The sequence below is a fragment of the Pollachius pollachius genome (assembly GCF_949987615.1).
Source record: "Pollachius pollachius genome assembly, chromosome: 12".
NCBI classification, from domain to species: domain Eukaryota; kingdom Metazoa; phylum Chordata; class Actinopteri; order Gadiformes; family Gadidae; genus Pollachius; species Pollachius pollachius.
In genome coordinates this window covers 15156780-15174290 of record NC_136945.1, presented here as the reverse complement: position 1 = coordinate 15174290, position 17511 = coordinate 15156780, and the positions used below count along the sequence as shown (strand labels likewise).

At 45.0% G+C, this 17511-nt stretch overlaps 1 protein-coding gene across 1 annotated transcript; it reads right to left on the bottom strand.

The window, feature by feature from the left end:
- Positions 1-3011: 3011 nt before the first annotated feature.
- Positions 3012-11947, bottom strand: LOC307083707 (uncharacterized protein). The gene is made up of 8 exons (XM_079747659.1): positions 11734-11947; positions 10381-11353; positions 9800-9889; positions 8775-9150; positions 6674-6835; positions 4222-5129; positions 4000-4089; positions 3012-3736 (listed from the first exon to the last, which is right to left on the bottom strand). The coding sequence occupies exons 2-8, from the start codon at positions 11305-11307 to the stop codon at positions 3416-3418; spliced, it is 2874 nt and encodes a 957-aa protein (XP_079603785.1). The 5' UTR covers positions 11308-11353; positions 11734-11947; the 3' UTR covers positions 3012-3415.
- Between the last annotated feature and the right edge of the window lie 5564 nt (positions 11948-17511).

Here is a 17511-nt window from a genome sequence, read left to right as displayed (position 1 = left end):
CTCTCATCAGGATGTATACAGCAGAGGAAGCAAATCCTTAACAGCGAAGCATGTGCAACACACCAACCTTCAAACACAATTACACAACCACTGCATAGCTAACCAACCCCCTTCTCCCCCCCCCCCTACACACACACACACATACGCTCATGATCTATATTATCAATACCCAACATCTCCTCGAAAATTGTTAATTTGAATTTGGAATTTGTGCGGCAAGAAATGGAATAGGACCCCATGGCCTGCACCCAGCCACTGGGATGCAATTCTTCTAAGAAGAGCCAGAGTAGGGTATGCCTGCTACTCGCCGGGATGTGCTAGTTGCAAAACAGCCTCTTCAAATGGAGATACAGCCTCTTGCAGAAGAGATACAGCCTCTTGCAGAAGAGATATAGTATTTTTTAGTGGACATCCAGCCTCTTTCAGTGTAGAAAAACCCTCTTGTAGTGGAGAAACAGCTTCTTGTTGTGGAGATACAGTCTCTTTAGTGGACATAAAACATGTTTTACCCGCAAAACTGCCTCATTTAAATGGAATACAGCCTCTTTCATTGGAGATACAGGCTCTTTTAGTTGAGATAAGGTCTCCTTCGTGGAAATAAAACCTCTTTTACTGGATAAAACAGCCTATTTTATATGCAATACAGCCTGTTAATGGAGATACAGCCTCTTTTAGTTGAGAAATAGCCTCTTTTAGTGGAGGTATAGCCTCCACTAGTGGAGATATAGCCTCTTTTAGTGGAGATAGCCCCCATTTTTGTGGAGATACACTTTTAGTGCAGAGCGCAATCAGAAGCTCATCTCCTGACCTTTGTCACCAGTCGGGTAGAAGTGCCTAACCACCACAAGGTCTTTTTGTCCCTTCTCCTTTCTGTCGCTGCCTCGTAGTGCTGATTTCATTCCCCTCATCACCGTTCGCGGAGAGACGCCATCAGAATGGGGGGTCAGTCAGAAACCACTTTGCACGACACGTCTCCACAGCCACTGCTCGCAGATGATAGAAAACCCCTCCATAAAACCAGGACACATAGCAACAGATGTGAGACAGTAAGGCCCTGGGACTATGTGTATCAATGTAGACACAGGAAGGAGTGTCAATAAAGGACAATAAAAGGACATGGGGCACAACTGCACCCACATTTGGTAATACGATTACATCTACACACGCAGCGTTGAAGCAAGAAGTCAGTAGGTCTGTGTGATGGCTGAGCCGGCCCTTGACTCCTTTGAAGGACGCAGACAAATGAGGATATAAAGCCAGCAGCGGGGGACTAGGTGGAGCTCCCCCCCCACAGGGCAACACAGCGACATATCACTGCCGAAAGGATGGAGGAAACAAGAGACTTTTAGAGTTCATAGGGCCTAGTGAAAGTACGAGAAGGTTTTTCACAACAGCTTTTTCAACCGCAGCTAAACGAAGACAGCAGGGTGGTCAGGGTTTAACAAGTGGAGGAAACGTTCAGAACTTAGAAATAGCTATAATGAGCTCGATTTTGATTGCTGACTGAAGAGGTCACATATGATTGGTTTAGTTGATCATGTGAATTGGCAATAGTTCAGTTTTAGGTGGAATGCCATTATCTCACAGCCAGAAGCACTGCCATGTAGAGGGGAAAAAACCCACACAGCTTAGCTAATAACCTTCCTGTTTCACCGGAACACCTGAGGCCTCATTTTCTGGATTTCTTTCCATTACATTCGATCCCACTCTATTTCATGCCTTTTAAAAGGAACATAACATAAACGACCCCCCCCTCTTGCTGTGGACAGTGGGAATCTATGATTTTACGCTCCCAAAGTAAAGAAAACAGCCCAATGATAACAGCAAAGAGCCATGGCAAACGTCAGTCAGCACGAAAGGCAGCCATTACTCTGAAACACAGTTCCACATCATTAAACACAAAACTACTTCTCCCTGTACCGTCTTCCCTTGCTGTCATTATAAAGCAATTACACATACTAGACACATATTGTGTCTGGAACATACTGAACTGGACAGCTCGTCTAGTTCAGATAGCAACTGTGTCTGCAAGAAAAGGGTAAAGACCTTAGGTATCTTAGTGTGTTCTTTCAAAAACCTCTGATCTGTTTCTCGTTTCCTCACAATCAACAAACGGTGATGAAATGAGAAGACAGAAGGCCTTCTGGGACCCCGTTATTCCAGTCCAATTCTCCTCGGGGGTGAAGGAAAAGGCCATTCTATCAACCATCCACCATTTTGGTGTGGCAGTAGATCTTTCGATAACAGCCATGTGACACGTCTCTTAAATCACTCAAGGTCATCTTTCTCATTTTCTTTCATTTCTTTTTTTTGGTGGGGGGGGGGGTGCTAGTTTCATCAATCGAAGTAAAGAAAACAGGTTGAGCAAATAAATTGTCCAGCATAATAGGTTCTACTGATTCCTCATGGTCATGAAATGTATTTGAATGAGTCTACACCATATTTTTTGATGTATACATTTCTCAGTATGTTCTGTCTCATTACTGCTAGCCTTGGCCATCAAGCTGGAACCAGTTGGCCAAGCGTCTTCTACCCCCTTAGCTTCCAAGAACTCAACACGCACACGAGATGGAGATGGAAATGGTCTTTCCACACTGGTGTGATACACAACCGCTGATCCAGTCAAACAACCCATAGCCATTTAACCCCCACACACCCATTTACTCTTTCATACTTACACAAACACAGTACAGAGAAACCAACTAAAGACATTACCTGATATAACTAAATGTTTAGACAAAACGAAAAACAAACAGACATATGACAATAGGTTGTAACACTTCTATACTACCACCTACTGGCCACAAGTATTTGTGCTGGAAATAATAATAATGGTAATAACGGGCTTTTGGATTTGCAGATAAAGATTTACTTAGGTCAAATAGGCCAGTATATGCTTATTTACCGAAACACAGACCAAGCAATCGTCTTGCATTTTATCTGGAGATACATCAAATGTAATATTTTCCTTAGATAAGACATCTAAAGAAACAAAAAAAGTTGTCGTTCAATTCAAGGCGATTTTATTTTATCGGATCGCCCTTAATCACGGGTACAGTCTCAAAGGGCTTAACAGGCCAAATATTTATGTCAGTTGAATGTGGATGTGTGTAATGAAAAATAAAAAAAGCATTCCATGTGGAAGAAACAAACAAGTTGTAGTTTACTAGTAAGTTTACCACAAGTAATGCTTTCTGTAACAACATTCATAGGGGGCCATCATCTCATACTTAGTGCCTTAGTGAATAACGGCCGTCGGGTCAGCCAGGACTTCATGTGACAAACCTAGGCTAGGCAAAACTATACCGCTGCTCTGCCATGACACACAATCAAAAACAAACACCAACAACTAGCAGGATTGTGCAAAAGAACCTGGGTCCAACTCTTTCCCCCATGGAGCCGATATTGCAGTGCTTTAAAGTGGTTTGGCGCAGCTCTCCCCAGCCCAGCCAGAGTAGCACACACATTTAAACTGGGACTCCATGTTCAGGGCCTGCCTGGACTCTGGCTTTTCCAGCACTTTGTAAGCCCTCCCTCCCCCGGGCTTGTCATCGGACACCACCTTCCAGAATGCGGGGTCGAGGTGGAGGTATGCCCGGGAGGAGGGCTCCCTCCTCTGGCATCGGCCCCTGGATGAGCACATGGCCTGGCTACACAGAGCGGCCGCAGACGTGACGTTCACCAGGTAGTGGCCCAAGGTCTTGTTGATGTAGGCCTTAATCGTTTCACAATTAGCCTAAGAAAATAAATACCAAACACAAAAGGGAAATCAACAGTGGATCGATCAAAAATGATTGATCAATCAAAAAGATTGCAGCCATTACATTTCACACAGAGCAACACACACACACACACACACACACACACACACACACAACCACCCCCCCCCCCCCCCCCTCCCCCCCCCCCACAAATCAATTCAAAAGCCCAACCAATTCCAAGACACATATAGAATGTTTTACGAACGGGGGTTAATAAAGGAAGGGTTAGCGGTCCTACTTTGGATTTTGCAAACAGGTTGTCTCCCCAGAGCACGACTCCCGCGGCTCCGACGGCGGCACTCTCTCCGATGGTGTACACCAGATGTTCCTGCAATCCAACACACACCATCAGGGGCCCGCCGTGCTTCCATCAACACCGCGATTAGCGCCCTGCATTCACATGACCCACATAGCAGAAACCCAACACCAGCCGGCCCCTTCCCACCACACACAGCCCTGCCTGAGAGAGGAAATCCAGGGAGTAAGTGTAGACGATGCGGGCGTACGGGACCACAGGGGCCATTGCGGGCCCCCGCTGCTCCCCCACTCTCATGGCCTCCATGATGCGGTGGTGGCTGTACAGCAGGACCTCCTCGTGGAGCTCCCGCAGACGGATGTCCAGGTAGACCTCGGGGTACAGGGCCGTGGAGACGTTCCAAAGCCAGGACAGCCGGTCGTTCCTCTGGACCTCCACAGGAGGGCAGGCGCCCGTGTAGTTGCCGTCTTTGCGGCCGTAGTAGTTGTAGCAGCCGGGGAAGCCGTAGAAGCCCCAGAGACCGCCCGGCCGCTCCTTCTCCGCCATCCTCAACGTTCCCTCCATAAAGTCACGGGCGCCGGCCTCAAACTCTTTGACGGCCTCGACCTCTATCTGAGCAGGGCTCCAGTCTGGGTGTTTGGACCTCACCAGTGCCCTGGAGCCCTGCCAGTACACCTCCATGGTGTCCCAGTTCCTCTTCCACGACGGTCTCCAGCTTTCCCAGTCCACCACGGCCAGGCCCACGAAGTCCCGGTCGGGGATGTCGGCGTCGATGTCGTGGGCCGCCGCCCTGAGGTGGTCGGCCAGGCTGGCGTTCTGCGGCACACCGCCGTTGATCGCCATCCCCTGGTTGTATTTGGGATAGCGCCCTAGTTTATCTGCGTAGAATATGGTTATGTTGTCTCCCATGAAGCTTTGATTCCGGTTTCGGACAATGTTGAACACCCCCAGGTCCAGCTCCACGCCAAAGCGGGATTTGCAGTTGGCCGTTGGGGCATTCCAGACGGCCGCAAACGGGACTTGGGAAAGGGGAGTCGCCGCATACTGCTGTCCTGATGAGAGACGGATCACCACCGCATGCAGGACCAGTACAGGAATAGAGGAGCACATACCTGGAACATAAAGGATAAACATTACAGATTCTGATGCCAACTGGAAAATGCAACGTTCAGAGGCTAGTTTGGGATAGGTTTTTATTCATGTGAAATTGCAACAAATTAAAAAAGAGTGCTTTGGATATTTGATTATTATGTTGTGTTTTTTTAGATAAATTTATAATAGCAGCTAAAACCCCCCTGAGATTGTTAAATGTCTAACAACAATGTAAAATACATTGCAAATCCGCTTTGTTTGAGAGGCCAAGACTGGTCTGGAAACAATTACAAGAAAACAGGGAGAACTGTGTATTTTCTGGATAAAAAGTCCTGTAACATTTTATTTCTCAACCGTAAACTTAATAGTGATTTAACCAGAAAAACCGCATCACCCATTTACTTGTATTTGTTTACAGGCCGCTCTTGGTCTTTCAAAGATGGCGGTCAATGCAGCATTTATGTTTATATGATTATGGTCACATCTGTCAATACAACAGTGGCCAATGCGCATTAAAAACTCACTCGCTTCTTGTTCCTAATTCAAGATTCAGCGGATATTCAAGCGGGTTTTCAATTTAATGTGAATATATTATGTTAATATGAATTCAATTAAATTCTTGATCTTGTGATGATGCTGTAGATGCAACTGTTATTAAAATAACCTAGTCATTCCACTTTCAGTCTACTCATTTGGTAACAAATAAGGGTGACAACCATCTTCACAAAAAAGGAACATTCACAAGCTTGTCTTCATACAAGCCAAATGAGGAACATCCGGACTGGGACTTTGTTGTGAAAGAGGAAGCATAGATTCCCTTGAGCATTGTATATTGGTAGTAATGAACCCACGTAGAAGCTGAACAACCAAGCTAGTCAGAGCCAGAAGGGACGGCCACACCCCAATGCAAAGTCAAAGTGCATTACAGTTGTATGAGGCAGACAGCGTGAACAAATATATTTCGTCTTATTAAATTACAGACTTCTCTAGGTAGGAACATTGCTCACATTTAATTTGTCAGGATTATGAGACCAAACCCATGCTCAATGTTGATGTGGCAGTTCCAGAGAATTCTCGTTGGCTAAAAGTAATTCTGTAATAATTGTGTAATGTGGGGAACACTGCCCCCCCGGGCTCCCCGTTAGTACCGCCAATGACGTTTTGAAAACATTGTCTCCCATTGACTCAGACTCATTTATTCAGATTAAATTATCTCCCAACCCTCAACCATTTCCCATTTAACATAGCCTAAACAACCGCAATATATCTGCGTGACGTGCCGTCTACAGAAACCGAGAAGACGCAGAAAAGTGGAATACCACGTAGAAGTGAATAATAGTAGCTTCTGTGCGTTGTGACATTAGCGCTTCATTACCAATAATCCCATCCTAACAACGTCAACGTCGTGTTCTAGGCTGCATTAACTTTATGCCGTTTTATTGACTTTGTAAAGTCAACCAAATCGGAATTATTGCATGTCAATTTATGAAAAACAAATATTCTCTTCATACAGTGGATACAAATGACATAATCACAGAAATATGCAAAAACATTCAGTACGTACCTATACCGCTAACTAATGGCAGCAGTTTATTTTGCCTTGCAGCATGTTTTGATTTGGTCATAAATCTTGTGATCAATGAAAATAGTTTTTTTCTTCTTCTTCCTCCTCTGTTGTTGGTGGAGGGCGATCCGTTTAGACGTGCATATACCGCCACCTGCTGCACTGGAGTGGGCATCTCAGATAAACGTGAATAAACCCTCTTGCCTCCCACTATTATCCTTTCCTGCATATCTCACTCACTTATGCCGTTTTTTTCTCTATATCATACTTACACTGCATCAATGCATGTTCTATTGTTTCCTCTACCAAACACAACACATAAGTATTCACACCAAAAGTGCTTACCCTGCTCCAACCCTCCCGCAAGTCATGTAATAATGTCTCCCCTTGTTACTTGTGTCGTGTTGTTTCTTCCAGTTGTCCATTCCCTTTGCTGTCAAATGGTTTTCACTTGCCTGCGTCCGCATGCTATTTCAGTATCTATCTCTCTTCCCAGCACTCCAAGCCACTGCATTAGCCCTCTCGTTACCGTGAACATGCTGTGATTATGGCCATCAACTCGGCACTTGCTGAACAGCTCTGTATTTCATCATTGAATTCTGATACAGGCCTACAGCCCAGCTCCTACCTGGCCGCTAATTGGGTCCTTTGTTCCATCCATACGTAGAGTCTGTCGAGGCTATTGCAATTTAAAGATACTGGTAAATTTGCACTTTTGGATCAATCATCAAACGTGCTTTAAAACGCCACCATCCTCGCTACAATGTGTATTTATATCGAAGCCTTTTGATTGGATAATTACCTTTGGTTGAGGGTGTCCTAACTGCAGCCTAGTTTATTTCATGTTTGCACGTCATGCAAGTCACAACCAATCAACATCGAAAATGTAAATGCATGTTCAAATCCCCCTCAACTCTTTTAGTAGTTGAAAATAGCTCTGGCTTAACCAAACCCTGTAATTACCCCGCGCAAGAGTATGGGATTGATGCATGCAAAACTCCCTGTTGAGCGCTCAAACTTTAGCCTACTAGTCTGCTCGCTGCCACATTTCGTATTGTAAACCATTGTTTTGAGTCATTACACGTTGTCTTTGAGGGACACTATAGAGGGCTGCAGCATTATCTACACTTCCCTAATCGCTAAAATATTTTTTCGTCGACAAGGCACATACCAGTTCGACATTAAAAAAAAGACATCAATAAATGAAAGGTCTAGTTTGCCTATTACACAACATAGAATCTCAAATTAAAAGTCCATAGTTCATCTACAATTCCTTATCTGCCCATTGCCCAATATTATTTTGTTGTAGAAGAGTCCAGTAATAAATCTAATACAAAACAGGTGGTAAAAACGAAATATTTATTTTCCTTATCAAAACATGTATGAAAGAAAATACTTGGAAAGGAGAAGCCCTAATGCAATTGTAATGATCATCTCAGAGTTTTCTACATTTGATCTTCGCTGGTAAAGGAAAGTAAAACATGAACAGCCTCTGGCTCTGCATTTACAATAAAAGTGCTGTTGAACTAGAAGTCAGACATTTGTGAAGTTTTTTGTGTAGTAGTCATGTTCGGTAAAATATTAAGGACATTTAATGAGATACTGAAAATACATTCAAATAAATATTAATGCATAGGCTTCCATACACAGGTTAGATGCCAGTGAAAAGTCTTTGGATGAGGCCCACTAGTCATCTTGTGCCGATACCAGAGCTAAGTGCAACACTCTTACATCTACCTATTGATCAGATGCACAATACAAATATATGTTCATATCAGAATCACATTAGCCTCAGTAACTCCAATCACATTACATTTCCCCTGGGAAAAATCAAAGGAACGGGAGACCATGATTAAAATCCACTTATGATGCAAGTGGCAACGGAGAGCAAAATGTAAACACAAATCCTTTCCAGCAAGCTCTCGATCTCATGAAGTATATTTAAAAAGCACAGACAGCTTCCACTCTCATGTCGACAATGTCCCTCCCATGTCCCTCCCTGCATCCCCATCCCCCACTTCAATGTAGAGCAAACACAAGCCCTTCATCATGTACATCTACAATTTGGCATACGCTTAAAATACTGCAATGCACGGTTAGCCGAGAAGGAGAGTGACGAGAAGCAGAGGGGTCGCCAGCACCACCACCGACGCCACGGTTGCCCGGGCCGCCCCCTTCTGCTGATTACACCCATCACCGTGGTAATTGTTGTAACAGCGGCACTGGAAATCCGCCTGGAACGCGCTCCTCTGTGCGTCGCCCAGCGCACCGGTGACTGCCAGCTTCCCGCCCTGAGCGGCGATGGAGTGAGAGAGCGGGTCGAGGTGCAGGTAGACATCGGCGTCCGGCTGTCGCCGCTGGCAACGGCCTTGAGAGGCACACAGGGCCTGGCTGCATAACTCTGCTGCCGTGGAGACGTTGAGCAAATATTCCCCCAACTGACCGTGCAAATAATCATTCAGGCTGGAGCAGCTGACCTGGTCAAGGAGGTGGGGGTGGGGGGGATACAGAACATGTGATTTAGGGCTGAACAAAGAGAGACGAACTGGAAAGAACTCCTCACTGCTAAATGGGACGCTTTGAATGGATTTTAGGCAATGTGGTAAACTGCAGCAGTCTTGGGTCCAAACAAGGCAATTGGAGAAGTTAAATATTCTGTCTTTTTTTATATTGACAGTTGCACTTTGCTTCCTCTTTCACAAAAAAATTTCAGTCCGGATGTTCTTAATTTGGCTGGTATGAGGACCAGCTTGTGGAGGTTCCCTATTTGTGTACATAGTTGTCACCCTTATTTGGATCCAAATGAGTAAAGTGATAGTGGACTGAATAGGTTACTTGAATAACAATTGCATCATCACAAGATCTAGACTTTCATTTCATTTGTATTAACAAAAGTATTCTATGAAATCCTCATGACCAAATCCCTTTGTGGTCAGGTCATTTAAAACCAGAACTGCAAATGGCCACCCAAAGTTAATGTAACATATATAATCAGCCATATTATGTCTGTTACTTTATCGAGACTGTCTTTCCACACAGCTATATGTAGACTGATGGCCAGCATCGGACAAATTGTTCAGAAGCACCACTTGCTGGTGTCAAAAGGCCAGGTGTGATGACGCTTACTTTACTGCTTGCGTACGTTGACTCTCCCCACAGGATGACCCCGGCTGCTCCCAACGCCACACTCTCCCCGATGGTGGACACCAGATCTGCCTGGACATGAGACATGAGGCAGAACCTCAATCTTTAAATAACGTAACAGGGCAGGACTCATTTGTGCTGCCAAGTTCAAAGGATTTTGCCGGAGGGTGGGTGGGTGTGGAGGGGGGTGGTTGGGGTCCCTGTAAGCTTAGGCTTACAAGCTCTTATCTGTACCTAAACGCAAAAGGGAGTACTGACATGAGTGTTTTTTGCAGCGTAATTTGCAGCCTGACCAACACCCATCCTTCCCTGCTTTTCAGAAATGCCTGAGGAATTTGGAATTTGTCCCTGTGCCAGGATGTTACAGGAAAAGGCTGCGGTTGCAGATAAGAATTTCAATAGCTCAGCATAGAACAACGAAGAAATCGTCATGGCATTATCATGACGGCAGGAGTGGGAAACAATCCCATTGTAAACAGTTAAAAAACAATACACTAGTAATGAAGACATACATTTGAGAAAAGATACATAAGTTAGGCACGACTGGGATGACGTTTCCTCACCTCCGTCAACAGCTCCAGAGAGTTGGCGTAGGTGGGCCGTGCGTAAACAAACACAGGCCGCGCCAGGCCATCTCCAGATGACGCCAGACGCATGCCCTCTTTCACGCGGTTCCGGACAAACTGCCTCCCGGCGGCGGAGGACTTGAGCACGGGGCTCATATAGATGGAGGGGAAGAGGGCCGTGCTCTCCCTCCACAGCCACTCCAGCTTATCGTTGCGAGACTCCTCCACGTCTGGGCAGCGGCCGGTGTAGTTCTCCACAGTGCGCCTGTAGTCGTGGTTGTAGCAGTCGGGGAACAGGTAAAAGCCCCACAGCTGGTTGGGCCTCAGGGATTTGGCCTGCTTCAGGGTCTCCAGCATGAACTTGCGGGCGGACATCTCAAACTCCTTTTGAGCCGCCTTCCACAGCAGTTCTGTGGGCCGAGAGGGGTTTTTTTGAACCACAAGCTGGCGGGAGCGACTGCGGTACACATCTTTGTTTTCCCAGTTCCGTATCCAGAGTGGGCGCCACTCTTCCCAGTCAATGACAGCTAGGCCCATTGCTTCTTTCTCACGAATGTACTTCTGCACACCTTCTGGCATCTTATCCAGGTGCTCTTTGAGACTGGCTACCTGGGGCAGCCCACCATTCACTGCAGAACCATCTTGCTGGTAGTATGGATACAAGCCCAGGCGGTCTTTATAGAAGATGGTTAGGTTCTGTTTGACAAAAGCCTCATTAGGTGAGGCAACAATCTGGAACTGGCCCAACTGAAAATGGACGCCGTGGCGTGGGGCACAGTCCTCTGTGGGTGCGTTCCAGGCCAGAAGCACTGGCTTTTGAGGGAAGAGTGGCCATCTCGTGGGCTTGAGGTCCAAAGCCCAGAGGCAGTCTAACAGTAGGATAATCGGTAGCAGTGTTTTTAAATCCGCCTGAGCCCGCAACATGTCTTCAAGTGTGAATGCACAGATATTGCCGTGACTCTATGCTCTCCTGAAGAAATGTACAAATGGGAGAGAAAAAAAATTGCTTGGCTATCCGCCGAAATGTCACCAGAATGAAGATAACACTGCACAACGTGACTACATGCTCATGGGTGGAAAAAGAAAAGTTATAGTAGCGGGTTAACACATAAATGATAATGCAATGCATAAAATATTGCGACTACAATTATAAAGCAAGAATAGATGAAGAAGTGGGTGACCCTATGGACCAGGACACTCAAACTGAGAAAGTCCACAGTGCCATTGCCTTAATTATCGTACATTAAACACACCTTCATTTGTGTGTAGTTCTAACTCACTTCGTTTAAGAGTGGAATAAAGTTTCTTTAATAAATTTCCTACAATCGTTGTATTTGTAAACGTGCTTACCTTTATATGTAGACTTAGGAAGCATTCCAAAAGTAAAAGTTGCTTGAGAGTTTATCCAAAGTTTTTTATCTTATTTCAAACTAAAATATGGTACTCGAAAACGTATGTTTGGGCCTGAAGGTAAACGTCAAAAGTCTCGAACGGCATTCGTTGGAACATACAATCCGACTTCTGAACTTCGTCGCTGTGTGCAACACTGTTACCCCCTGTGATGTTGTCAGTGGAGAGCAATGGTTGAGAGCCATTCGGCTTTTCCTAGTGCCAAACCATTCCAGGATGTTCCATTCAGAATCAAAGGGGGGAGTAGCGAAAAATCCTGAACAAGTTAACTCTGTAGGCTTTTTTAATTTCCTCAACTGACATCCTTCCTAACCTCAAAGTTCCGTTTAATGTCAAGTTAAAAAAAAGGAGGATAAACTAATTTAAAACATTTTAGGTTTTAGTTGCATGTCCCTGAAACGACATGCATCCCATTTAAACAATAAATGAAACAGTCCGAAAAAATGTGTCACTAACTTGAAATAGATATGTTATAGTTATTCAGACGCATAGGCCATGCCCAGTGCGTCTTTTAAAAGTACTTCAAATGGAATGGTCACTGTTAAATACAAAGGCCAATTATATTTCCATCACTTTGAAATGTTCTCCCTGATTGCAATTAGGAAACCATGGTATTAATAATAAATATGAACTCATTTATTTTTCAACCTACATTGTTTTCTAAAGTTGCTGAATCACTAATAACACCAGTGAGTCCAAAACTATGCCCAGCCCAACATGAAGAATTTCTAAAAACATAATAATTTGCTCAGTGATTCAAAAATTGGACCTTCTTCTTGGTTTACATTCTGGACAGGGCACCAAGGCATCTGGCGTGCAGATGTCACTGCTAGGGGCAAGTGATGACGGCCTTTGGCAACGGTTCAATAGAGTAACAAAGTACCACATGCTGTTTAAGGAACCCAATGAAGCATCAAGGAGTTACTGAAAGGCAGCATGGGTGTTAGGCACTTATAATAGCCTATATACTATTCATTAATTTAATATATAGATGTTCTACTAAAGGGCATGCACAAGTTTAAAAAGTAAGAAGGTGAGTGTTAAATATATTAATAATATATAATGAAAATGTGAATGAAAAAGGAGATAAAACTGAATATATTTGTAGAATCAGTACATGAAATCCGCAATTGCAGGGGGCCCCAGCCTGCTCGGACATGCGACCGGGGCGGGGGGAGCGCATGAGAGCAGCTGTGCTTCCTGTGTCATGGCTGTTCTTCTGATGTCTTGCTCTGCTGACTCGCTGGCCTGTGTCATCAGTTTCTCTGGCTGCTTTCCCCCCCCCCCCCCCCCCCCCCCCCCCCCCCCATGTGAATCTAGGATGTGTTGCGTCAGTAGGAATCAAAAGCGGATGGAACAGAACAACATTGAAGCCGTCCAATTCCCCCTGGCTTTCACTTCCTGTTCAGCCCCAAGATGTCCCGTGTCCAGCAGCCGTCAGGAAGCCGAGACAATAGCCGGGAAACGGGATATGTGCCCTTCCACTTTCATTGAGTGTCCAAAATCTGAGGCTTGTGATGTCATATCACAAATCTGTAATGTGTGTGCCTGGCAAAACCAAGTAGCAGACGGGGCCTGCAAAAGTCTCTTAGCCGCCCAGATAAAGAGTAAAACAACCTTGAACCTTTTTGATAAAGGCACAGAATACAGAAAAGTCATAAACAGAATCATAACTGTGCACCATATATTATGGAGTATCATTAATCTCATGTAATTTATCTTTCTAATTATTTAGCAATGGTACCAAGCCAACCGTTGTGGACTATCAACTCCACAGGTTTTCTCAAACACATTAAGACTCTTACCACTATAATATACATGTGGAATAATTTGTCACGCTGCAGGGTTTTATGAACATCCCACATGTGAAGCTCCGTTATAAAAATAATTCTTAAAGCACTTGAGCTATTAGAGGGATAAATCACAGGGATTTTGTCAAACCAAGCCAAACACATTTACATTTACATTTAGGGCATTTAGCAGACGCTTTTATCCAAAGCGACTTACAATAAGTGCATTTGTTACAATAAGTACATTTGTCATAAGAAGTGAAACAATATATCGCTGTCGGTACAGCAAAGATGTTCATAGAACCAAGTGCAAGTATTACAATCGCTAGGCTAACCCATTCGCCGTGTAAAGCAATGATAGCAGCTACTGTAGATGCTACACAATTAAGTACCTTAAATAAGTGCAATGTACAAGTGCCAGGATGTACAACATTCAATGGTGGCTGTGCATTGGTTTCTATGCAGAGTCGAGGTGAACTCTGAACAGGTGAGTTTTGAGTCTTTTGCAGAAGCTGAGCGACTCTGCGATCCTGACATCGGTAGGGAGATCGTTCCACCACTGAGGTCCCAAAACAGAGAAAAGTTGTGACTTCGCTGATCGACCTTTGCTTGCTCTTAGCGATGGCTGTACCAGACGTCCGGCTGAGGTAGTTGAGCGGAGGGATCGAGCTGGGGTGTGTGGCTTTACTAATGCTTGGAGGTAGGCAGGGGCAGTTCCATCGACTGCCTTGTATGCCAGTACCATCATCTTGAATCTGATGCGAGCTATTACAGGGAGCCAGTGGAGGTCTCGGAAGAGGGGGGTTACATGTGAGAACTTTGGTAGGTTGAACACGAGGCGCGCTGCCGCATTCTGGATGCGCTGCAAGGGTTTAATCGCAGAGGCAGGGAGTTCAGCCAGGAGCGAGTTGCAGTAGTCGAGGCGGGAGATGACCAGTGATTGGACTAGAAGCTGAGCTGCTTCCCTTGTGAGGAAGGGCCGGATCCTGCGGATGTTGTAAAGTGCAAATCTGCAGGATCGGGCCACCGCAGTGATGTTTACGGTGCAGCATAACTGATTGTCCAACACTACACAAAGGTTTTTGGCAGTTGGAGAAGGAGATACAGTGATGTTCTCAACAGTGACGAGTAAGTCCATGTGTTGGCAATCTTTCCCTGGTATTAGGAGGAGCTCAGTCTCGTTGAGGTTAAGCCTCAGGTGATGGGCAGTTGTCCAGGTGCTGACTTCTGCCAGACATTCAGATATGCGTGTTGCAATCAGGGCTTTGTCAGATGAGGGAAAAGAGAGAAATAGCTGAGTGTCGTCAGCATAGCAGTGATAGGAAAAGCCGTGGGATGTAATTACAGAGCCCAGAGATCTAGTATAGAGGGAGAACAGAAGAGGCCCCAGTACAGAGCCTTGAGGGACACCAGTATCAAGCGTGCAAGGTTTGGACATGGAGCCATTCCATGTTACCCGATAATTGCAATTCATCAGGTAGGACGTGAACCAGGAAAGGGCAAATTCAGCTATGCCAAGTTCGGCGAGAGTGGCGAGGAGGATCTGGTGGTTCACAGTGTCAAATGCTGCAGACAGGTCAAGGAGAATGAGAACTGATGAGAGGGACGAGGCTCTGGCCGCACGGAGGGACTCAGTCACCGCGAGGAGAGACCTGAGGGGGCAGGTGGTGGCATGGTTAGATGTTATAATTCTGTTGACCTCGTCTGAGGTGAGAGGGATAAATTGGGTAAAGACAGAGGTGGGGGTGGGGGGAGGGAGGATGGTGGCAGTGATAAAAGAGGAGCTAATGTCCTTTACTTTCTGGGTAAAGTAGGTAACAAAGTCATTAGCAGTGAGGCAGGAAGGAGGAGGAGGGGTGGGAGGGTTGAGGAGGGAAGAGAACAAGGAAAACAGTTTCCTGGGGTTTGAGGCGGAGGAGTTAATTTTGGTCCGGTAGAAGGCAGATTTGGCTGTTGACACAGTGGAGGTGAAATCAGAGAGAAGAAAGAGATAGTGAGATACAGTGGCGAAGCTAGACCTTTTTTGGGTGGGCTCAAGCCCACCCAAAACTTGCCTTAGCCCACCCTATCGTTTCGTCCTCAAATCTAATGTTCTTCCCTTTTTTTACACAAGCAATGGGAGGATGGGTGCTGTACACTAATGAATAGGCTCAAATGGGCTTGTGAAATCGAGCGCAACCTTCCTGCAGGAATCTCTTACATCTGATTGGTGGGTGGGCGTCTCCCATTTGACAAAACCAAAAATGCAGCATGAGCGCACCTAACATAGTTTCTGCTGTTTCGTCTGTCAAAGAGGCTAGCTAGTCTTTATCAGAAAATCCACGATTTCCAGCTGTGTTATAACATGACCAGGTAATAATTAATTTTAAAACCTTGACATAATCTGTCAGATGTCTATTAAATGACAGTTGACCACAAGGTGATTCTATCTATGCCGCTTCTTGAGTTGCTTCATGTTTTAGTCGGCAGAGGCTTGTAATGGTGCATAGCATTATAAGCATGATAAGGCGCAAGGAGCAGAAAAAGTTGACATGGGTGCTAATTTTCAGTTTAAAAAAAGCGTCCTCAGCTTATTTTATGAGATGAGGGCGCTTTCATTGCCATAACAACGTGAGCTAACCAACAAGTAGGCCTACAACATGTTCTACTAATACTATGAGACTCGCCCTGAAAACGCCCTCAGATAAAATAATGCCAGCGTTTTTTTTAAACTGAAAATTAGCACCCTTGTCAACTTTATCTGCTCCTTGTGCCTGACCATGCTACGCACCATTAGTCTAGTACATGCTGTACTGCATTTTTGCAATTTTGCATCACAAGTTCTATAACAATGCATGGGTCCCTGAAAGTGAGGCGACGCAGTTTAGTGCTCCCAAAATAGTGGTCTGTTTCTCATAGAATTAGGCTAGTAGGCCTACATGTTGTACTTGTGGACTTTTTTGCATCACAAGTTTTATAAAAATGTATGTTGATACAATTTATAAAAATGTATGGGTCCCTGAAAGTGAGGTGACATAGTTTAGTGCTCCCGAAATAGTGGTCTGTTTCTCATAGTATTAATCTAGTAGGTATGTTGTACTTGTTGATTTTCTTGAATCACAAGTCTTGTAAAAATGTTTGTTTATAATATAATAACAATATTCTGATATCAATGAAACAATATTTGTTTTGAAGTTCGCATTTTACTTTGTCTTCACAATTTTAGTATCCATTTTCCATATTTATCATGTATAGTTTACTTTGAAAACCAATGTGTTTCAGTAACTGTGTAAATACCAAAAAGGGGGTATATATGGTCATCTGAGTGAAAATTACCCAAAGGAAATTTATTATGCCTCAAATTTCTTATTACAGTTCACATCCGTCACCCTAAAATGCAGCAGAATGCAGGAAATCACAACTACGATTTTCAACCCCCCCCCCCCATACTTCATATACCCCTGGGGCTGAGCCCACCGAAAAGTCAGAACCTAGACTCGCCCCTGGTGAGATAGATCATTAGGACAGTCTGATCTCTTCCATTTCCTCTCAGCTGCCCGCAACTCTGCTCTATAGGTCCGCAGAGATTCAGACAGCCAAGGAGGGGGGGGGGGTGAAGACCGCGCCGGTCTGGAGTGGAAGGGACAGAGGGAGTCCAAAGAGGAGGAGAGGGAGGATAGCAGAGTGTCAGAGGATTCCTCTGTTGATAGTTGAGAGAATTGTTCAATAGAAGGTAGTGAAGTCAGAACAGTTGAGGCAAACGTAGAGGGAGAGGGAGTTTTGAGGTTGCGGCGGGTGGTGACAATGTGGGGACTAGAGAGGAGGGGGGGAGAGGACTTTAAGGGGAGAGAAAAAGCAACAAAGTGATGGTCAGACACGGGGAGTGGGGTAACAGAGAGAGCAGAGGTGCCACTTGACCTTGTGAATATCAGGTCAAGCTGGTTCCCGG

Excerpts from the sequence above, each read along its gene's own strand:
- LOC307083707 (XM_079747659.1), bottom strand. The coding sequence starts at position 11,307 with ATGTTGCGGGCTCAGGCGGATTTAAAAACACTGCTACCGATTATCCTA. Across the intron at positions 9,890-10,380 it reads CTCTGGAGCTGTTGACGGAG|GCAGATCTGGTGTCCACCAT; the intron begins GTGAGGAAACGT and ends TCTCATGTCCAG. Across the intron at positions 5,130-6,673 it reads GCCATTAGTTAGCGGTATAG|GTATGTGCTCCTCTATTCCT; the intron begins GTACGTACTGAA and ends TTTATGTTCCAG.